Raw genomic sequence first — 23,850 nt, forward strand, 5'->3', positions numbered from 1 at the left:
CTGCTCAGGAGAAGATGAAGCTGTGGAAGGAGACCATCAGGAGTTCCAAGATTACGACGAGTTCTACGCGTGGGTTAGCGGTAACCCCCAGTCGGCTGCCTGTGAAGGCCGCGTTTATCTACGTTTCTTTTACGCACTTTGATTTATTGTAAAGACTATGTGGATGTCTCAGACATATGATGTAATCGACTATTATTTCCCTTTTTAATACTATTTGAGCACTGTGTGATGATGTCCATGTTATGTAACTGATGTGTACGTGAATTGCTGATCCTGACACGTACATGGTTCGCATTCGGTTTGCCTTCTAAAACCGGGTGTGACAGCCCTTTGCTTCAGGGATGGTGGTGAGGCAAAGCACAACTTGATGCCCATGTTTTCACAATATTTCTTGAGCACCCCACTTGTAAATTAAGTGTCGTTATCATTAAATACTCTGTTCGGGATCCCAAAGTGGGCCACAATGCCCTAAAAACCTAGCATATCAGAGTTTCTATCAATCTTCGTTACGATAGTGGCCTTGGGCCACTTGGTGAATTTGTCAATAGCTACATATAAATACTTGTAGCCCTTGATCGCCCGGGGAAATGGCTCGAGAATGTCCATGCCCAGACTACAAATGGCCATGACAATAGGATGAGTTGCAATGCCTAAGCCAAGGCGTGTATTTCTTTGGCATGGAATTGCCATGTCTGGCATTTGTTCACTAGCTCAGTTGCGTCTTGGAAGGAGTTAGGATAGTATAAGCCTTTCTAAAAGGCTTTGCCGACCTTAGTTCGAGTTGGTAAGGGCTGTGACACTCACCCTCATGAATGTCCACAAGAATATATCGTTGCCTTCTCATCCAATAAATGTATTTTAGGAGGGTTCCATTGGAGCCAAACCGATAGAGGTCCCTTCTACTAGGATGTATCTCTTATCCAACCAAGGAATGTGTTATGTAGTGACATCATTGTTGTAGAGGGTGTTGTTATGCATATAGGCATGAATATCTAAGATCTACCTATTGGGGACTATCTACATGTCATGTTCTAGGGCTGGGCCCTAGTGGGCCTAGGCTAATGGTACTCGTGGACACGGGGTTTTATTGTGCCCTCAAGACGGACTACCTAGGCCACTAAGGTATTTGTGGTATTAGGGCCCTCATCACTAAGTCCCGAGACCTAAGTGGTGGGTTCAGGGCGTCTTAGCTCAAAGTAGCTCAAAGGCCTTGCGAGAGTTGGTGCCTGTGTCGATGTTAGGACAGACAATCCATCTACTATTGTATTTTTTACTCTATGGATGTGTCTATACTACCAATATCAAACCAGAGCTATAACTTTTTAACCTTCATATCATAGGACCATATGGTGCCAATTAAAGGTTGTTACATGCGTAGAGCCCACGAAACTAGTTAACCACCAATATAATGCGCATATGGATTTATATATTTAAATATCGTAGTCTTTTACCAACATTTAGTGTAGTTGCATATTGGATCTGTTGCACACGTATTTAGATATTCAAAGATCGTAATCTTGTACCAACATTTAGTGTAGTTGCACATTGGATTCGTTTGTAGGATCTATATAATGGCGAATTTTCTAAATCTTTTATAAGATGTTTTAGCTTTTCTATCTACATTATATTGAAGTGTATATAAAGAGTCATATATCGTGAAAATTTGTACTCCATCCTAATTTATAATTTGTTTGATTTTGTGTCACAAGTTTGACCTTTTCAAATTTTTTTTGCGAAAAATAAAAAAATTGAAGTCACACTTAAAGTATATTACATAATAAACGATATCACAGTAAAAACTAATAATAATAATTTAATAAGACGACCTGGTCCAATTTGGTGTAAAAAAAGTCACGGAGGGACTACCATATTTTGGAATGGAGAGTATATCTTGTAACCTCTCCGGATCCTTGGCTTGATACATGTTGAAGGCCCTGCAGCCCAGCACAGCAGCGCCGTCCCAAGCAGTAAATTTAAGCATAGACCATCGTGCCTTGATACATTGTTACAGAGAAACAAAATCAAAAACTTAAGAATGTCCGATACATCTTCTGTGAATGCACAATACAGTCACACGGCCACTTTTACAAAAGGAAAACGGACCTATCGCCAATCAGTGGAAAGTAGTTACAAATGAATATATATGATATACCCTAAATGGCTAAATCTAGGAAGACTGACATCACAGACGGGAAAAATAATAACACAAACCAAAGAGGGCATTCAACCGATAAGGCTGCCGCTGAATCTCCAAAACTTTGCGGCTCTTCGGTGGCAGTTTTGCATTTGCAGCAAGACATTTAACCAGTAATAATACCGGCAAGTACGTCGCTCTTCCCTCTTGCAAAAATAGTGTAGACAAGGCGTATGGCGTCTAGCCAACTTTCGAGAGCCTCCCAACTATCGGCAACCTGTCGGGGGAGAGAAAAGGAATGGGGTGAATTATGTACTCAACACCAGTTATTTCCTCTAGCGACCATCAAATTGATGATATAGGGAATTGCACCATGTTTGCCGCCCATTAAGTTCAAAAAGGTTGGCTGTTCATTTTGTTCAGTCAATCTATTGAAGACCAAGCGGATTTAAAAGTGTAACCCATGTCTAGATATTGAAGAACCAAATGTTATCCATTTCAGCACAACAAAATAAGATAAAAAGATATGAAAAACAAACGGTAACAATAAACTAGCAGGCACATACCAAGAATGTAGGACCAGAAATAGTTTCTATACAGAGGCCAGCGCCACTTGGTAAGGTTAAATCAGCACATGCTGACACTGAAACAATATCTGCAATGTTTATTCTGACAGGCTTTCTGCCCCTGTCCAAATGCCCTGGGGATTGTGATGGAGGCTGGTCAGAAGCATCAACCTGTAATTCACAGCAACATTTGTCAGTTAGATAAGGCCAAGACAGAAGATATCAGAAACATCAGTAACTTCAAACTAAACAGAGCAGCAATGGGGATAAGCATGCAAAAAGAAAAGAATCAACTTCGGCAAAATACCTGCTGGAGTCCCTCATGATTCAAAATGAACTGTGATCTCTCCCAATCTTTGTGTGGTGCAATGGAATTGTTAGCTGGAGGAGCCGTCAAATACCCAACTTTGAGATATGGCAGAGGTAACTGCATGGTATAAGATGCAATAAGAACAGAGGAACACTGTCATAATCAAGAATTAGACAAGAGAACATCTAAAGAACAGAAAAATGTGCTGAAAGACCAGCACACAGTACCGTTCAGAGAAAAAAAGTTTGAATACCATGAGGGTTGTCAGTTATTTTCCTCAAGAATATGGGTTGCTATAGAGTTCAACACACATGGATAACTGAACTGAAAAGCAGCTATCATATCCCAGCTACATGAACTATTAAGTAATAATATCAAACAGAATAAACTAACACAGTTTATCAGAAACAGAATAAATTAATTATACCATTGAGCGGACTAATCGCAAAGCACTCCGATAGACCTGCATTTGACAAAAGATCACAGTCAGCCAAGAAAGTTTGCAGGAAAAAAAGAGAGAAAGGTCTATGGCATATGGTAGGGAAAATAACAGATGCACATATAGATACCGAGTAATTTGGCTTTAGAGCATGAGCAGCAGCAACATAGATAGCAGACTGACTATAAAGCTCATTAGGAGAGACATCTGGCTTCCCAGATCTCACGGTATCCTCAGCTAAACCATACTGCAGCATTATAAAAGAAAATGTATGTGTGTCATTGTCATGGAACTTAAACTGTATAAAAATCTATTAGAAGTTTATATATAATATAATAAAACAAACTCATTAAGAAAAATATATATCGTTAAACAGGTCAATTATGAGGCAGGAAACATACCAAAACAGTTCCAAGGTTGTATATTGCCCGATGGAAATCAAATTGCAGCTGAATTGCAGCACGGAACTATGAATACAGTAGAAGTGGATGTCAGTGGTTCATGGAAGAGATAATTTTTACAAATCAATACCATAAAAAATAATTCCTAGGCACAGTAATGAGATAGTGTATCTACCTTACTGATAGCGGTTTTTATGATGGTCTGTTTATCCCGTGCAGGAACAATTGCACTCAGCTCCTGCATTGCAAATTCATATTCAGTAAACCGCTAGCATAGGCAGGTGGAACTCAAGAGCAAATAGTTAGGGCCTTTGGCAGAGCTCCTCTCCATGATTATCTAGCTGCGAGGGCTGATTCTCCAGTAGAATGATTCTGAGTGATTCTCTAGCAGGAGTGAATCTATCTGACGAAAAACATTTGGAAAACAGTCTGTGAAGTGATTCCTGAGGGGTTGGAGAGTGGGGAACAGTTTTTTTGCCTTTTTTTCTCGAATGCGCAGGAGAACTGCACATCATTATATTAAGAAAGAATAGTCCAAAATGGACTAGAACAACACAGACACAAAGCCAACTTACGGAGACCAAAAACAAAAATACACGAATAGATCCATATCACCTAAAGAAACACGACCCACAAAGACCTAGAGACCAGTAATGGGGGCTGTGAGGAGCAAAAGATCCCTAGCCCCAGCACGACTCCACATATCCTTTTCTTGATCAGCCTTATGAATTGCCTTTTCAATGTTGGGAGATTTTTTATCAAACACACAGCTATTTCTGTGTTTCCAGAGAGTCCAAGCTCCAAGAATAATTAGAGTGTTTAGACCTCGCCTAGCAACCCCACTGATCTGACCACCCACCAAACTCCACCAAACCACAAAGCGTTTTTTGGCTCTCACTATCTAGTGCAAAACGAAAACTAGATTCACTCCGCTCCCACCATTGAGCAGGTCAGATTTTTGCCGTTTGGCTGCACAGGACTGATTCTCGCTGGGAGCGGAGCTGCGGGAGCTCTGCCAAACGCCGTCTCAACCAAACTTCAGGAAAGAAGGCTAAGAAAATAAAATTGATGAGATATACCTGTAGCCCAAGACCCCAGTTATTGAGAGCCTGCAATAAAAAAGGCAATTAAGGAAGCAGCAACACTGGCTATTAAAAAATCAAGATTAGAAATTTCAAGTTGAAGTGATATCTGAACATCTCATTTCATGCATTTGGTCAAATGCTGGTGGAGAGAAATGGACCCAAAAACCAAGATCATTTCACACAAAAAAAATCCTTAGATTAGGTTATAATTTTTTTTGGTGAAGACCACAGGAATGTAAACAATAAGGATAAGTCATGGCAAGCTCTGGTTTCTTTATCAGCAACAAGTTTTTCTTCTTTAATTGATAAAGTAGAACAGAAAAACTATCACTACAAAAGGATGTCATTCTTATTGTTTAAAAATTGTGTGCAACATAACTCTACAAATTCATACTTAACTGTTAACTCTACTGAACCATGATGGTCCTAATATCAGTTATATGTGCACATTGATCGTCCACTTGACTCAAATTGAAGCCTTCTTTTTATTTTATCATACCATCTTCAGTTCTTCACTCAAGTACTCAAGATAAATACAAGGATTTAACACAAACCTGTGGGCTATTCCAATTAAGCTGGACTGCCTTCTCATAATTCAGTATTGCCTGTCAAAGGAAGAAAAGTGTAAATAACGGATGCAATCAAATTTAATCATAAACTAAAAACAACATCAGCATGATTGGCAAGGAAACATGGTAACATTTCAGCTTATTGGCAAGGAATGGAGATCTGTGGATTATTCAAACCCCTTGGGATTTATTGTTTCCCCCCAAATGCTAAGGTTAAAAAATGAAATCCTTTTGGTGAAACTAAACCTTGCAGAGTTGGAACAAGGTTTTCAAGAAAAGATAAGAAATATTGTCATGATATATCACAAAAAGTTCACCGGCTACCGGAGATTTTTTAATGGAAAAAAAACGGTGCCGAAACATGCTGCTTGATACCTGATTTGCTATTGGATAACTTGTGAGCTAGACAGTGAAGTATTATATATCATAATAGATATAACAAGAACAACTTAATATGTGCAACATATATTGCAAGTTCATGTTTATTTAAAAAATCATAAACCCACAATTTGGGTAAAATGTTGCACAGTTTTTTTTTATCAAACAACATAATTGATGAACTGCAGAGAACAGGCACCACAAGGAAACCAAAACAAGATTCAATATTTGACTAAACCTGTTTTACTTGCATTACTCACATAATAATAATTTGGTGTTCAACATAAACAAAGTATAAGAGACATCTCACTAACCTGTTTCCAGAGTTCTTCGGCTTCTTTTGTCCGACCTCGCATTTTAGCCCGATCAGCAATCGCAATAGCCCAGTTATAATATGCCTAAAATAAAAGAGGATGTGTCAAAGCAACATCAAAATATCTGAGACAATTAGAATGATCAACATTGAGCACTATACATTAGAACCATGAAGCTTCTGCAAGGTAAGTTCAATACTTTTCATAGACCATTTGAAAAGTGTGATTGTGATGTTTTTTATTTCTTTTTTTCTGAAAGGGACAAAAGCGCTTATAAACCTTCTATAAATTTGAATTATTTTGATCGGACATAACATAAGTGAGAACTCACATCATAAAGAGTTGGACAAAGCCGGGTAGCTTCAGCATACTTTTTGCAAGCCTCCTCAAGCAATGCATCTTTAGAGGAGCTAGAATTGGGATCCACATTGTCTGCACTCTCCTGAAATAACATTTCAAAAGAATAAGATACAGACTCGCTTAAATCCAAATAGCAATTTTGCAGTGTATATGTAACGTGCATGCTATAAACAACAGCATTCAATCATGGTTGATCACAGCTACGTGTTCACTATATATTAACATGTATAAAAGACCATCATAGTAGGAAAAAGGGAGGTACAAAAGGAATGCACATGTATACCTGGAGGACTAGAGCCCAATTATAATATGCATCAGGGTCATTAGGATTTCTTTCAATTGCATTTACATACCTGCATAACAGAACCTTAAACATGGCAGTAACAAGTAATATAGAGACAGAAAGAACTATATAATATGCAAGCTAATTGTAGCAACACAAAAACTTTAATCAGGCAAGCTAAGCAAACCTTTTGGCAGCAAAAGAAAGAATCCTTTGGCGAGAATGCCCTTCCTCATCAACTCCAGTTACACTATTTATCAAGTCCATCGCCACATCATGGTGGGATGAAAACTGTTGTGTGCTATCTTGGCTGAAATAAATTGAAGAAATCAATAAAAGTTACTGTTTGGGCCATTTCAGTAGGAATTTGTGCATAAGCCAATAAAATAAATGTGAACTAGTTACGTTGCAGCAGCTGTGAACTAATCGTGTACAGAATTACAGAATTTAAGCAGATACAATGATTAATATACCAACAGGTAACAACCATCTGATACCCATTATTCATTATAATGGCGGGAGAGATTTTTCACAGCTTTTCACAAGAAGAAAGGTGCTTCCATATCCATACCTAATAATATAACAATCCTATCCTACCAGAAGATGAGGTGTAGTAGGTTCGCATTAACACCAATTTTTTTCTTTGTTGAAGAAAGATCACCAAAATACCACAATCCATGGTAACAATTGTGCTTGCACATAACCATTCTAATGCAACCAGCATTCACAGCTCAACAATTGTGCTTGTATATAACCATTCTAATGCAACCAGCATTCACAGCTCAAAATATGACGATACAGCTCCACTAAGACAGCAGCTAAACCATCAAAATTAAGCCGCAGCTGCTTAATTCACGTAGCCAACACATCCGACACGAAGTGCTGCTAAAAATGCAATGTCGCAAACCTAACAAGCCACAGTGATCCAGTACACGTAGTGAGATCTAAATGACGCGAATGAGCACAAACCTGTAGAACGAGCCCTCGGCATCATCGGATCCGACCCTGTTCCCATCGCCGAACGCAGATCTCGCGCTGCTGCCGCCAGCAGCCGTCTCGCCATCCTCTTTGAGCTCGCCGAGGAGCTCCCGCATAGTGAACGGGCGGGACCCCTCCGACCCCAGCGCCGCCGTCGCCTCCTCCTGCTTTGCCGTCGCCGATCGCGGCGGCTCCTCCTCCACTTCCTCCTCCTCAACCTGCGGCGGAGGTCCCTCCCCGTCTCGCGCGCCGTTCGCGAGATCCTCCGCACCAGCTGGCCTGGTCTCCGTGGGCTCCTGCATGGTCACTCCTCGAAGCTTGCCCGCGCGGCGGGATCTGGGAGCGGAGCCGCGAGCGCCCGCACGGCCCGGTGGTCTGTCTCCGGCTCTCCGCACCGCAATGAACGGACGGAAACCAGCGCGGGCCGAGCCGCCGAGGTGGGCGTCGCGTCAGCGGAAGGGGAGGGGGAAAGCTTACGTGTCAACGCAGTGACAACCTCTCATAGCATTATGGGCCGAGCCGGGCCTGGAAGTCCAGCACGGGATGGAAAAAAGGCCCTGTCCAGCAGCTGGCTCTCGTCGAGGGGCATTTTGGAACGCCACACACTAGAGCCGTGTGCGGTGCAGACTGCAGCGTGCAGACGGATGGGGTCCAGGGGAATGGGATGGGACGCACCGGGCTCAAATGCCGCCATATCGGGGCCAGGCCACCGAGGGCGGAAGCTGTCCAGATCGCGTGATTCCGCATCCCGTTCGCGAGCGCGACACACGCTGACAGCTCACGGCTGACCTTCCCGACGGCCTCCAGCTCCATCTTGATTCTTGAGGCGAAGCCCCGGTGAGCCAAGCCCATCGGCCAACCACTAGCAATCCAGCTGCTTCCGCTTCAACGCTCCATGGCTCGATTCAGTACGGTTTCGGAATTTGGCTGCGAAGGACTAACTCTTTCGGAGGGGGATTTTGTCTCAGGTGCGTAAGAGTCTGCCATGGCCAGCGAGAATAAGGTCTTTGGGTTCGAGGAAGTCGCCAAGCACAACGTCACCAAGGACTGCTGGATCATCATCGCCGGCAAGGTGCAGTTTTTCTGCTCTGCTCCCATCCTCGGCTCCCCTTTGTGGTGGCATAGGATTTTGGATAACTGTTGGCATGCCTCTGGTGGTTTCATGTACGATACAGTTTTGTGAAATTGTTTGGTGTTCTTGTTGGTGGAATGGTAATCCCTTTCGTTTCCTCTTTGTTTGCAAAGGTTTTACGATCTAAGGAAAGCTTACGACGCTATCTGTTCGATGATAAGGTTCTTGATAAGGTTTTATGGAGAATAATTGATGGTAGACTTGGCTTCTTACAGCAGCAGAATTGAATCAGTTGTGCTGGCATTTATTTCGAATCAGATTTGCTCATTTGCTGAACCTAAACTGGCGTACTGGGGGTGTTTGAATGCACAAGAACTAATAGTTAGTTGGCTAAAAATTGTTAGTAGAATTATCTAGCTAACAAATAACTACCTAACTATTAACCAATTTACCAAAAATAGCTAATAGCTGAACTATTAACTAGGGTGTTTGGATGTCTCAACTAATTTTAGCCAATAATTATTATCTCTAGTGCATTCAAACACCCACTAAAGATGTTTTGGTTTGTCAAATAGCAGCCCTAGTTATTCATCAGTGGGTGACTCAATCCAGGTTCAGAAACCACCTTTTAGATCTAATCCATGTTCAATGATCAGTTAGGTTGATCGGATCTGAGGACCAGGAACTGCCTTTAGAGTTTAGATCAACTTCATCTTGCTCTGTATACTTGGATGACTGTAGGACAAAAGCTTATTACAATCCACACGAATGGCATGTTCAGAATTTACCACAAGGATAGTGCTTTAAATTGAGACCTTTCTGTATATTGAAATAACAATGCATGAGAAAACAGACAAAAATATGGCTTGTTTTTATTCGGTAAATCTATAATTCCTCAAAAAAAGTCCAAAATATAAACTACATAAATGATGATTCATGGTTGATATTTTCACATCCGAATAAACATGTGGTGTACTTACTACATGTGGGCCATTTTTTCTGTTTTCAATTATATGCCCTTGGATGTACTAGTATGCCCATATATTATATAGGTTTCCACTGCACCACGAAAATAAGTTACTCTAGAAGTAGTATATTTTCTTAGGTCCAATGTTTTCCCTTTAGAAAATTCTTAACCTTTTTTATGTAGAGGAGAGGTAGTAAAAGGAGACTCAAAAGAATGAACTATATTCAAAGATTTAGTCTTGAATAGGAGTGAATAGAAAACTTCTATTCACGTGCCTGAATTTTGATTTGTGTTTTTTTTTTAACTCTGGCCTATAACAACTTGCTTTGGGCTAAAAGTCTTTGTTGTTGTTTTTCCTGTTTTCTCCTATATACGAATCTTTTAAGTTATTATTATCATCAAACATTCTGCTGGAAAAATGTGTACCATGTGCTAATTCTACTGAACTTAATTGTTTTTATTAATAAAGAAAAGAAAATAGTAGCTTGCCTTACATTTGTTTGTGACAAATGGTTTGTCATTCTCGGTGTAGCTAATGCTTAATGGCCATGCTATTTCTGGAATTAGGATTTTTGGCCCTTAGTTTACTTTGAAGTCAACCACTATTCTTGCCCTCGTATTATTATCACAAGACTTGAACATTTGCAGAGCTTCCTGACATAAGCTAACTACATGTGCCGGCTTGTTCTCCACCTTTTCCACAAGTTAGGATTTGTTGACACCTTTTTGGAGGCGTCAATTACTCAAGAGAACCAGCGGCGGTGCTCTCTGGTCAGGCGCGGACGGTCCGCGGCCCAGGGCCGGACGGTCCGCGACCTGGCGCGAGGCGGCGGTGCTCTCTGGTCAGGCGCGGACGGTCCGCGGCACTGGGCCGAACGGTCCGCGGCCTGGTGCAGGAGCTCGGGTTCCCTGCCTGACGGCCGGACGGTCCGCGCCCTAGGGCCGGACGGTCCGCGCGTGCGCAGGGGCGGCGGGAGATCGCCGGCGGTGCCTAGATCTCGCTCCCGGGAGGGACCCCGTCGGGGAGGAGAGATCCTAGGATTTGTCTAGGCTCGGGTAGACCGACCTAGACTCCTCTAATCGACGTAGAGTCGAAGAGAGACAGAGAGTTTGGGGATTGGAAGGCTAAACTAGGGCTAAACTAGAACTACTCCTAAGATAAAATGCGAAATAGAAGTTGTATTGATTCGATTGATGATACAAATCGGCCGTATACCTCTCTATTTATAGAGGAGGGGGCTGGACCCTTTACAAACTAATTTCCGAGCGAATCCCACGAATTTAGCTAACAACCGTAGCACAAAACTCGGAACCCTAATCTGTTCTGCGCACGCGCGGACCGTCCGGCCCATAGGCGCGGACTGTCCGGACCGCGGACCGTCCGGCCCCAGGGCCGGACCGTCCGCGCACTCAAAATGGTGCTCAATATATGCCCCCCTGCCTTTTGGTGGAGCTGAGCGAACCAAAAGCAACTAACTCGATATGATCACATCGATTTTCTTAGGCATCTTGCCACTTACTAGGATGGTACGCAGTGGCCTTGGTCTCGATGGTTGACTCAACGGACGTGATCCCTTTAGCTTTGATCGAACTGTCAGTCCCAACACCGCTGAGCGTCATACTGGTCCTGACCAATTCGTCACCTTGCCTTCCTAATTCTCTAAGTGTTCTGGCGTAGCTCCGTAGTCGACCAGGTCTTCTCCTTGCAGGTCGTCTTCCTCCATGGGCGTCGGTACGTCGTCGGAGGTGTCTTGGTGTAGTGCGGATGGTTCGGCCTCAGGGGTCGGATGGTCCGCGTCCTGTGCAGATGATCCGGCCTTTATAGCCGGACAGTCTACCATACCTGTAGAGAGATGCACAGTTGTCGTTTTATTTTCTATCTTTGTGGCCGTTTGATTTTTCTCAACGGCCTTTGGTCTCCATCTCTTTTGTGGTGGCGGATACTGCGGATGCGTGTCATTGAATATTCTTTCTGCCTCCTTTTCCTGATTCTCCTTTGCTCTGAGGCGCTGTAATTTTCGCTTTTGCGATCGTGTCAATCCCGATGGACACCATCGGGGCATGGAGTATTTTGGATCGGCTGTTTTGTTGACAGTCGTACCTTCTTTTTTGTTTGTGTTGGCCGATTCACCAAAAATCATCGGCCCTTCGTTACTTTGTTGTACGACGACATCTGTCGTTCCTATTTTAAGACGTCTCCTTTTTTCGCATTGTTGGAGGTTGTAGCTGTATGCCCCCCTGCCGGATTAGTCAGCCTTTGGGGCCGAGTTGTTCGGCAATCTTGTTGGGCCTGTGCTCGTGGACCAAATTGAGGGGCTCTCAATCGGTCTTGTACTGGGGATATCAACCTATTGAATACAGATGTTTGAGGTGCCCCCCCAAGCGGGGTACTGTGGCATCCCAAATGGGTATGGTGGCATGCCCCACATTTGATTTGGGACATATGGTGGAGGTATGTATGTGTATGGATATGGCATGGGTGGATATGGTGGTGGAGGTGTCCATGCAGGTACGTTAGGTCTTAATTGAACATTATGACCTCCCGTCCTTTCCGATTGGTGTGGTGGTCCAATCGACCTAACCTGCCGTCGCACCTGGGTGGGTAAGCGAGGTCCCTTTAGTGGCCGGTCGCTGGGGCCAGCCTTCTTTTTCACATATTTAGACAATAATTGATCAAAGGCCGGGCTAGATTTTACCAACCGACCAGTTGCCTTGAACGTGTTAGTTTTCCACGTACCTATTTCTGGTCGTCGTGGTTTGAAGGCACGTGGTCGCCGCGGCTCTTCGGCGTTGCCGGACCGTCCGCTGGAACGCTCCGGACCGTCCGGTGATGTTACGGACCGTCCGCGCCTGGACACCGGACCGTCCGCGATGCGTAGTATGGGTTCTCGCACATATCCCCCGGTCTGCGCTTGCCCCCAGTGCCGGAGTTTGTGATGGTTACTTTCAGTGTCTCTCCTCCATCAGGAGTCTTCTCGGCCACCACTTTCCTGCAAGAAATTTTGTTGTCTCCATCGGCCTCCCGTGAGTTGCCGATGATGACTTCTTTGTCTTTGCCCTTATCGGTAGTGCTGGGCCGAATTAGGACCCTTTTGCCCTTGAAGTCGATCATATTCATTGGAAAGGGCTCCGTGTCCTCCTGAAATTTCAATCATCCTTCGTTAATGGCCGATTGGATTTGTCGTCGGAACACATTACAATCATTAGTGGCATGGGAGAATGAGTTGTGCCACTTGCAGTATGCGCGACGCTTTAGTTCGTCGGCAGGTGGAACGATATAATCAATTTTAATGTTACCATTTTTTAGTAATTCATCGAATATCTTATCACATTTGCCGACATTAAATGTAAACTTAATTTCCTCCTGCCGTTCATTCCGAACTGACTGCAAGGAGGAGCAAGCCGAAGATTTGGCCTGCTCGGGCCAAACTATTTCGGCAGTGTAAACTTTCTTTGGTTCATCGTCCGAACTACTTTGATTGTGTTCTACTATAGGGACATTATGATGAACCGTTCTAACTAGTTTTTTGCTTTGGCTTTCACAAGCCGAAGCTCTCTGATGTAATTGTGCTAGAGTAAAGAACTGAATGCCTTCTAATCTCTCTTTTAAATAATAGCGCAATCCATCAAAGGCTATTCCCGCCAGTTGTTTATCTGTTAAATGAATTTGAAAGCATCGGTTTCTCGTATCCTGGAATCTCCGGATATAATCACTAACCGATTCATCCTTTTCTTGTCGTAGGGTCACTAAGTCTACTAAATCTAGCTCATAATCACCAGAGAAGAAATGTTCATGAAATTTTTGCTCTAAGTCTCCCCATGACAAAATGGAATTAGGAGGGAGCGTGGCATACCATGTGAATGCAGTCCCTGTTAAGGATAATGAAAATAAACGCACACGGAATGCTTCGGTGTCGGCCAATTCTTCTAATTGTGCTAGGAACTGGCCTATGTGCTCACGTGTGTTCTTTCCTTGGTCACCCGAAAACTTTGCAAACTCGGGTATCCTGGTTCCCTGTGGGTATGGGTGGTGATCAAATCGGCTGTCATAAGGCTTCCGATATGATTGCCCCCCAGGGATCATGCTTACTCCGAGCTTATCTCGGAACGCCCCGGCTATTTCTTCCCTCACTATATCAATGGCAGCCGGTGCAAGACCACCGGCTCTCTGGTCAAACATAGGTGGGGTTGGTTGCAAGTTAGTATGTTGTCGTTCCCCCCATTGGTTTGAGCTACGTGGTGCATTTCCATTTGCCCTATATGGCTCATATGTTTGATCGTTTCTTTTCGGCCTTCTAGGTGGGGCCGGAAAGCTTTCCTGGGCTCTGGATCCTGAATTAATGGGCTGGTGCATTGCATAATGTGATGGGAAGTGTTGCTGGGACGGGCGAGGATTCAGGTAATAATCCCCCTCAAAAGACTCATGCGCGGACTGTCCGGATACGTACCCGGACCGTCCGTGATTATATGCGGACCGTCCGACTGGATAGTTTAAATTCGGTGCCCTATGTGGTGGCTCGGGTACGTGTCTAGGTAACTCATTAAAAATGGGCCCGGCTGTGGCTGACCCGGACGGTCCGGACATGTGTAGATCGGCTGGTTTACTGCCGATTTGCGTTTGCTCAGGGTACGTGTCCATCGGCATCTCATAAGGGGGTTGTGACTGGTCGTGACAACCTTTAACCGATGTATTACGTGTATTATCTCCTAATTCAACCTCGTGTGAAGGAAAATTTGCTATACTAGATTTATCAAATGCACGTACTAGTCTCCTACAATCGTTTTGCATAACCCCTATGATATTTTGCATCTGTTCTCGCTGTTCGTCTATGTAAGCTTTAAGAGATTGGAGTTCGTTGGTGCTACTTACATTTGGGGTAATCGTAGTAGGTCGGAGCGAAGCCAGATCTGTCGCCCGTTGCCGAACGACTTTGTTGTTTCTGTCCACTTTGAAGTCAGCCAGGAACTTCGCCTTTGCTTCTTAGATCAGCTGCTCCTGGCGCTCCTCGAACAGGAGCTGTTCTTCAGCCGGCAAGGCTTCCCATGTCGGTGTGATGATATTACTGGTGGAAACCTCAGAGCTATCTTTTGAACCGGCCATTGAGGGCCGATTTGATAGGTCTATATGTGTTGTCCCCAGCGGAGTCGTCAAAAAGTATGTTGACACCTTTTTGGAGGCGTCAATTACTCAAGAGAACCAGCGGCGGTGCTCTCTGGTCAGGCGCGGACGGTCCGCGGCCCAGGGCCGGACGGTCCGCGACCTGGCGCGAGGCGGCGGTGCTCTCTGGTCAGGCGCGGACGGTCCGCGACACAGGGCCGGACGGTCCGCGGCCTGGTGCAGGAGCTCGGGTTCCCTGCCTGACGGCCGGACGGTCCGCGCCCTAGGGCCGGACAGTCCGCGCGTGCGCAGGGGCGGCGGGAGATCGCCGGCGGTGCCTAGATCTCGCTCCCGGGAGGGACCCCGACGGGGAGGAGAGATCCTAGGATTTGTCTAGGCTCGGGTAGACCGACCTAGACTCCTCTAATCGACGTAGAGTCGAAGAGAGACAGAGAGTTTGGGGATTGGAAGGCTAAACTAGGGCTAAACTAGAACTACTCCTAAGATAAAATGCGAAATAGAAGTTGTATTGATTCGATTGATGATACAAATCGGTCGTATACCTCTCTATTTATAGAGGAGGGGGGCTGGACCCTTTACAAACTAATTTCCGAGCGAATCCCACGAATTTAGCTAACAACCGTAGCACAAAACTCGAAACCCTAATCTGTTTTGCGCACGCGCGGACCGTCCGGCCCATAGGCGCGGACCGTCCGGCCCCAGGGCCGGACCGTCCGCACACTCAAAATGGTGCTCAACAGGATTGGTAAACTATAAGTATATGTGGTGGTGTAAGATGTTGAAACATCAAAACCTATGCTTCTGTTGACTGTATTGTTCCTTGTTTCTTTTATTAATACTCAATAAAATGGAATAAATCATTGAAAATTTTCTGTCATCTTTTTTCCAATGTGTTTGGAACATCTCATCTCTTTCCATTAACATTTCAGGTGTATGACGTCACTCCGTTTATGGATGAGCATCCTGGTGGAGACGAGGTTTTGCTAGCTGTAACCGGTAAGCATACATCAATTGTATTTCTTAATAGTTAGCTGCTAAAATTAGCCGACACATACAAACAGTCTAGTTAATAGTTCAGCTATTAGCTACTTTTAGCAAATTAGCTAATATTTGTTAGCTAGCTAATTCCACTAGCAATTTTTAGCCAACTAACTATTATCTCTAATTCATTCAAGCACCCCCTTAGTTACAGTCTTTAACCATGACGTTTAAATGTTGGGCTGACCTCTACTCTTGAATGTAACCAGGGAAAGATGCTACAGCTGATTTCGAAGATATTGGCCACAGTGATTCCGCAAGGGACATGATGGAGAAGTACCACATCGGGCAGATAGATGCTTCAACAATCCCAGCAAAGCGTGCTCATGTGCAGCCCCAGCAAGCACCCAGCCATGCAGACAAGGATAATGACCTCCCCATCAAGATCCTACAGTTCCTTGTGCCCATTATGATCCTGGGCCTTGCATTTGGTATACGGCAGTACACCAAATCAGAGTAGTAACTATTCTTAGAGGCTTGCCTTTGGAGCCTGTCTTATGGTAATGGTTCGAATAAAAACAGTTCAATAATTGCGCATTGTATTTGTCAGGTCGATGTTGTCTCATTAGTCACATGCTACTCTGTATTATGGACATCCATGTTGAAATGTGCGCTTTTCCCCCATGAACTTAGGCATACAAAGCCCCGTTTGAACATAATTATTTGTCATTTTTTTGGTCAACATACATCCATGTAAGGGTGTATTTTGACAAAAAAAATGACAACAATTATTTTTTCTCTATATAACGAAACAAACCTGGATGATCATTATATCCATGAATGGTATCATTGCTATGGAGTGTGGTTTTAATATTTTGAAGTGTACGTAGTCCAAATACAGATAAAAAAATCAACCTACGGAGGTAAGACAACTCTCGAGTATTGTATTTTAGAATATCTTCTCATACAAGTCGAGAAAAACCCTGACCCATGCCCACCCATACATAACGCATCGAAGCCTATGTGAGAATGACTACGGTTGAGGTCGAGCTTTAGACCTATGTTTAGGAGTCGAACCTAAGACCTGAGGAGTGTTACTCAGACCACCTAACCAACTCAGCTAGGAGAAATTTGCTATTTTGACACTCTTAGTTCTAGCTTTATGTTATTATGTTATCTCGTGTCTATGACTGGTCGGACCATCTGTGTCTATGATTTGTGGGCCCGATGGCATACTGACGAAGCTCACAAATGATAATAGCAAAATTGTCAATGGTTCCTCAGCTAGAGGCTCTTTCGCCAGATACAGATAGAGGAAACGTTCTTCGAATACACGGCCAAGAAGATCAGATCCACCCATTTGCGTCGAACCCCAATCACACAATCTCCTCTTCTCTTCTCTTCTCTACTCCTATAAAACACCATAGTTTATATATTGTCTCTTTTACAAAAGAAGTCATTTTAATTCTTTTTAATCTAATCTACGGTCTAAACATATCTTTATATCCTTCTCTATCTTTTCTCTATACCTTTAAAACGCGAGTTTTCTGTCGTGCGTTGTGCTTAAAGTACATGTTTCTATCATGCGTCACGCTTCACGCGCGAAACACATGTTCTAATTGTGTGTCATGCTTCACATGCAAAATATGTAGATCTGTTTTTCTTCTCTATGTCTCGCCTCTCGCCTAACAACTAGGAAGCACATAGATCTGTCTTTTTTCTACGTCTCACCTAACAACTAGACATGATAAACCTTACCTTTTCCATGTAATCATTATGCGCTAATATTTTATCAAAATATTTATTTGTTGTCGCAGCGCACGGACATTATACTAGTATCCACATAAATTTGTCGTATGTAATGCGGGTACAACAAAAACAAAACAAGTAGCAACATATCATAATGATAGGCAATGATATGATTCAAGGGGCTCTTTGCCTAAGCTCAGTATTGGAGTTACACATGTGATATGTAGTATGTTACTTTGATATAAAGTTGGATATCATTTTTAATGATTTCGATGTGAGGATGTGTTTAATAATATGATATACTATAAAGTTTTGTGGATTTCTTCGAGCTCTGTGATTTTCATATAAACTTTATATTTATTCAAGTCCATACATAAAAGTTATGGTGTTATAAAAATATAATATAACGTAGAAAAAGGTACCCATATATGATCCAAATATTTGGATATTTACCAGATAGTCCTCGCTTCGAATCCAATTCAAACTGAAGTTGCACTATCTGAATACTACCCATATTTGTTCCAAGTAAAAATGTCTGAACTCGTATAAAAATAGGTATTTGTACTTAACTCGTTTCACCCCTAGTTGGGATGATCAGATCGAAGATGGCTAGGATGTCTCGTCCGGATCGAGTTTTGTCGGCAATACTATTGTCTTAGAGCGGTCTTTTAGGCCATAATCGAGTTTTGTCGGCATGCAATACTATTGTCTTAGAGTGTTTTTAGGCCATATTGAGGTACACTGGTATGGGTGCATGCCAATATGTTTTGCAGCTATACGGTATGGTAAGTCACAAAATGTAGGAAAATGGGCTCAAAAGTTTTCATGTTGAAAGGGAAATGTGTCCTTGGGTCATTTCTAAGTATTTTGGTGATTAAGTGTCCAACACAAGTGCCTAAGTGTTAAATTGTGCCAAGGACTCAAAAAGTGCAAATCAAGATTAAAGGTATGTTTCTAGACTTAGTACATTGTTTTCAAGACTAATGTATTGTGTCTAAGTGCTAGAAACAGGAGAAACAATTATAGAGAAGTTGGCTGTGTACAGCCAAAAGGCTGCTCGGTTTGGGTGCACCGGACAGTGTCCGGTGCGCCAGGCTGGCGTCTGTCAACTGGCTGCTCTCGGGACTTCGACGGTGGTGTACAGCTATAAATCACCGGACTGTCCGGTGGTGCACCGGACTGTCCGGTGAGCCAACAGTCGGCCCAGCCAACGGTCGGCCGCGTAATCCGCGCGCGACGCGTGGCAGAGCCAACGGTCAGAAGGGGGCCAACGGCTCTGAATTTCCAACGGTCGGCTTCGCCAAAGAAGGAAAGAAATCCGCACCGGACAGTGTCCGGTGTTGCACCGGACTGTCTGGTGCGTCAGGCGACAGAAGGCAAGAATTGCCTTCCTACAATGCTCTCAACGGCTCCTAGCTGCCTTGGGGCTATAAAAGGGACCCCTAGGCGCATGGAGGAGGATACCAAGCATTCTCTAAGCGTTCCTAAGCACCAAGACTTCAATTCCGCGCATTCGATTCTTTGTGATAGCAATTAGAGCTCCATTTGAGTAGAGAACTCTTTGAGTTGTGTTGAGAGCTCGTGTTGTGACTTGTGTGCGTATTGTCGCTCTGATTTTGTGTCTTGTGTGCGTTGCTCATCCCTCCCTTACTCTGTGCTTCTTTGTGAACATCAAAGTGTAAGGGCGAGAGGCTCCAAGTTGTGGAGATTCCCCGCGAGCGGGATAAAGTAAACAAAGCAAAACACCGTGGTATTCAAGTAGGCAAGTGTTGAACTTGGCCGAACCACGGGATAAACCACTGTGTCTATCTGTGATTGATCTTCTTGTGGTTATCGTGTCTTGCAAGAACTCCTCTCTAGCCACTTGGTTTTATTGTGCTAACTCCTAATCAAGTTTTGTGGCATTAAGTTTCAAGTTTCACAGGATCACCTATTCACCCCCCTCTAGGTGCTCTCAATTGGTATCAGAGTCGTTCTCTTCAAGAAAGGGACTAATCGCCCGAAGAGATGGATCCTAAGGGCAAGGGGATGGTGGTCAATGATAGGGAGAAGGAGTACTTCGTCAATGATCCAAAGGACGACAAGCCTACTGACTCAGGCTCGGGCCACAAAAGAAAAGACGAGAGGAAGAAGAAAACAAGGCGCATCAAGGAGATAGTCTACTACGACAGCGACGAATCTTCCTCTTCCCAAAAGGACGATGACAACGACTACGAGAAAAAGAAGACGGTTAATTCAAACTTTTCCTTTGATTATTCTCATATTCCGCAAAGTTCTAATGCTCATTTGCTTTCCATTCCCCTCGGTAAACCCCCCCCCCCACACTTTGATGGAGAGGACTACAGATTTTAGAGTCGCAAAATGTGTAGCCACTTGTTCTCTCTCCATCCAAGTATATGGGAGATAGTAGAAAATGGGATGCACTTTGATAGTACGGATAGTCCCATGTTCATTAATGAGCAAATTCACAAAAATGCACAAGCTACTACTGTTCTTCTAGCTTCATTGTGCAGGGATGAATACCATAAGGTGAGCGGCTTGGATAACGCCAAGCAGATTTAGGACACCCTCAAGATCTCTCATGAGGGGAACGACGTCACCATGCTCACCAAGATGGAGTTGGTGGAGGGCGAACTTGGGAGATTCGCAATGATCAGGGGCGAAGAACCAACCCAAACATACAACCGGCTCAAGACCCTCGTCAACAAAATAAGGAGCTATGGAAGCACGCGATGGACGGACCACGACGTCGTCCGCCTAATGCTAAGGTCTTTTACTGTCCTTGATCCACATCTTGTGAACAATATTCGTGTGAATCCTAGGTACACCAAGATGACGCCCGAGGAGATACTTGGAAAGTTCGTAAGCGGGCGGATGATGATCAAGGAGGCTAGATACGTTGATGATGCGTTGAATGGCCCAATCCAAGAGCCTCAAACCATTGCTCTCAAAGCAACGAGGAGCAAGGAGGCGCTACCTAGCAAGGTGGCACAAGTTGAGGCGGCCGGGCTTAATGATGAAGAAATGGCCCTCATCATCAAACATTTCAAGACGACGCTAAAGGGTCGTAAGGAGCATTCCAACAAGAACAAGACAAAAGGGAAACGCTCATGCTTCAAATGTGGTAAAATTGGTCATTTTATCGCTAATTGTCCCGATAATGATAGCGACCAGGAACAAGGGAACAAGAGGGAAAAGAAGAAGGCTTACAAGAAGGCTAAGGGTGAGGCACACCTTAGAAAGGAGTGGGACTCGGATTGTTCGTCGTCCGACTCCGACAACGAAGGACTCGCCGCCACCGCCTTCAACAAGTCGGCCCTCTTCCCCAACGAGCATCACACCTGCCTCATGGCAAGGGAAAAGAAGGTAAGCACTCATAATACTAGTACTTACGCTTCCTCAAGTAATGAAGAATCTAGCGATGATGAAATAGACTATTCATGTTTATTCAAGGGCCTAGATAGAATTAAGGTTGATAAGATTAATGAATTAATTGATGCATTGAATGATAAGAATAGGTTATTAGAAAAGCAAGAGGATCTCTTGTATGAAGAACATGATAAGTTTGTAGAGGCACAAAAATCCCTTGCTTTAGAAATTAAAAGGAATGAAATGCTTTCTTATGAATTGTCTACATGCCATGACTCTATTTCTAGCTTAAAGAGCATAAATGATGATTTGAATGCTAAGTTAGAAATAGCTAATAAATCAACATTTTGTGTAGAACATGTTGCAATTTGCAATAGGTGTAAAGATTTCAATGTTGATGCTTGTAGTGAACATCTAGTTTCAATTTCTAATTTGAATGATGAAGTGGCTAGTCGTAATGCCCAACTTAAGACTAGCAAGAGTGAATTTGACAAACTAAAATTTGCAAGGGATGCCTACACGATTGGTAGACACCCCTCAATTAAGGATGGTCTTGGCTTCAAGAGAGAAGTCAAGAACTTAACAAGCCATAAGGCTTCCATCTCCGCCAAGGAGAAAGGGAAGGCCCCTATGGCTAGTAGTGCTCAAAAGAACCATGCTTTCATGTATCATGATAGGAGACATTCTAGGAATGTTTATAAAAGTTATGATGCTTTTGATTCTCATGCCATGATTGCTTCTAGTTCTTCTATTATGCATGATAGAAATTTGGCTAGGAAAAATGTTATGCCTAGAAGAAATGTTGTTCATGTTCCTAGGAAAGTAAACTATGAATCTTCTACAATTTTTCATACTTGCAATGCTTCCTTCACTATTTGTAGAAAGGATAAGAAGGTGATTGCTAGGAAGTTAGGGGCAAGATGCAAGGGAGATAAAACTTGCATTTGGGTCCCTAAGACAATTGTCACTAACCTTGTAGGACCCAACAAGAGTTGGGTACCTAAGACCCAAGCCTAAATTTGCCTTGCAGGTTTATGCATCCGGGGGATCAAGCTGGATTATCGACAGCGGATGCACAAACCACATGACGGGGGAGAAGAAGATGTTCTCTTCTTACGTCAAGAACAAGGATTCCCAAGATTCAATCATATTCGGTGATGGGAACCAAGGCAAGGTGAAAGGACTAGGAAAAATTGCTATTTCATCCGAGCACTCTATTTCTAATGTATTCTTAGTTGAGTCGCTTGGATATAACTTGTTGTCTATGAGTCAACTTTGTAATATGGGATATAACTGTTTATTCACAAATGTAGATGTGTCTATCTTTAGAAGAAGTGATGGTTCATTAGCTTTTAAGGGTGTACTAGACGGCAAACTTTATTTAGTTGATTTTGTAAAAGAGGAGGCCGGTCTAGATGCATGCTTAATTGCTAAGACTAGCATGGGCTGGTTGTGGCATCGCCGCTTAGCACATATGGGGATGAAGAACCTTCACAAGCTTCTAAAGGGTGAACACGTAATAGGTCTAACCAATGTTACTTCTGAAAAAGATAGACCTTGTGCAGCTTGTCAAGCAGGCAAACAGGTGGGAAGCTCTCATCATACCAAAAATGTGATGACCACATCAAGACCTCTGGAGTTGCTTCATATGGATCTCTTCGGACTCGTCGCCTATCTAAGCATAGGAGGGAGTAAGTATGGTCTTGTTATAGTTGATGATTTTTCCCGCTTCACTTGGGTATTCTTTTTGCAGGATAAGTCTGAAACCCAAGGGACCCTCAAGCGCTTCCTAAGGAGAGCTCAAAATGAGTTTGAGCTCAAGGTGAAGAAGATAAGGAGCGACAACGGGTCCGAGTTCAAGAATCTTCAAGTGGAGGAGTACCTTGAGGAGGAAGGGATCAAGCACGAGTTCTCTACTCCGTATACACCACAGCAAAATGGTGTGGTAGAGAGGAAGAACATGATGCTACTAGACATGGCGAGGACGATGCTTGGTGAATTCAAGACATCCGAACGGTTTTGGACAGAAGCCATGAGCACGGCTTGCCACGCCATAAACCGGGTCTACCTTCATCGCCTCCTCAAGAAGACTTCATATGAGCTTCTAACCGGTAACAAACCCAATGTGTCTTACTTTCGTGTATTTGGGAGCAAATGTTACATTCTAGTGAAGAAAGGTAGGAATTCTAAGTTTGCTCCCAAAGTTGTAGAAGGTTTTTTGTTAGGTTATGACTCAAATACAAAGGCATATAGGGTCTTCAACAAATCATCGGGTTTGGTTGAAGTCTCTAGCGACATTGTATTTGATGAGACTAATGGCTCTCCAAGAGAGCAAGTTGTTGATCTTGATGATGTAGATGAAGAAGACGTTCCAACGGCCGCAATGCGCACCATGGCGATTGGAGATGTGAGGCCACTGGAACAAAAGGAGCAAGATCAACCTTCTTCCTCAACAACGGTGCATCCCCCAACTCAAGAAGATGAACAGGTTCATCAAGAGGAGGCGTGTGATCAAGGGGGAGCACAAGATGATCATTTAATGGAGGAAGAAGCACAACCGGCACCTCCAACCCAAGTTCGAACGACGATTCAAAGGAATCATCTCGTCGACCAAATATTGGGTGACATAAGCAAGGGAGTAACTACTCGTTCTAGATTAGTTAATTTTTGTGAGCATTACTCCTTTGTCTCTTCTATTGAGCCTTTCAGGGTAGAAGAGGCCTTGCTAGATCCGGACTGGGTGTTGGCCATGCAAGAGGAGCTCAACAACTTCAAGAGA

At 43.6% G+C, this 23,850-nt stretch overlaps 2 protein-coding genes across 3 annotated transcripts; one reads left to right on the forward strand and one right to left on the reverse strand.

Moving 5' to 3' along the window:
* Positions 1-1,888: 1,888 nt before the first annotated feature.
* Positions 1,889-8,355, reverse strand: LOC100191974 (uncharacterized). 2 transcript variants are annotated; one of them, XR_002268596.2, is made up of 15 exons: positions 7,809-8,355; positions 7,027-7,149; positions 6,840-6,909; positions 6,528-6,638; positions 6,197-6,280; positions 5,490-5,540; positions 4,930-4,959; positions 4,026-4,088; positions 3,851-3,916; positions 3,580-3,696; positions 3,438-3,473; positions 3,008-3,127; positions 2,701-2,871; positions 2,507-2,601; positions 1,890-2,411 (listed from the first exon to the last, which is right to left on the reverse strand). XR_002268596.2 is itself a non-coding variant. In NM_001137398.1 (14 exons), the coding sequence occupies exons 1-14, from the start codon at positions 8,117-8,119 to the stop codon at positions 2,301-2,303; spliced, it is 1,464 nt and encodes a 487-aa protein (NP_001130870.1). In that variant the 5' UTR covers positions 8,120-8,203; the 3' UTR covers positions 1,889-2,300. The 2 variants fall into 2 exon arrangements, 1 of the variants encoding a protein (NP_001130870.1); NM_001137398.1 differs by lacking the exon at positions 2,507-2,601 and having other exon boundaries at positions 1,889-2,411; positions 7,809-8,203.
* Positions 8,356-8,414: 59 nt separating this feature from the next.
* LOC109943508 (cytochrome b5) lies at positions 8,415-16,641 on the forward strand. The gene is made up of 4 exons (XM_020546725.3): positions 8,415-8,654; positions 8,786-8,889; positions 15,905-15,971; positions 16,223-16,641. Exons 2-4 carry the CDS (start codon positions 8,803-8,805, stop codon positions 16,471-16,473), a joined length of 405 nt encoding a protein of 134 aa, XP_020402314.1. The 5' UTR covers positions 8,415-8,654; positions 8,786-8,802; the 3' UTR covers positions 16,474-16,641.
* Positions 16,642-23,850: the final 7,209 nt, after the last annotated feature.

The sequence above is a fragment of the Zea mays genome, chromosome 1, assembly GCF_902167145.1.
Source record: "Zea mays cultivar B73 chromosome 1, Zm-B73-REFERENCE-NAM-5.0, whole genome shotgun sequence".
Lineage (NCBI taxonomy): Eukaryota > Viridiplantae > Streptophyta > Magnoliopsida > Poales > Poaceae > Zea > Zea mays.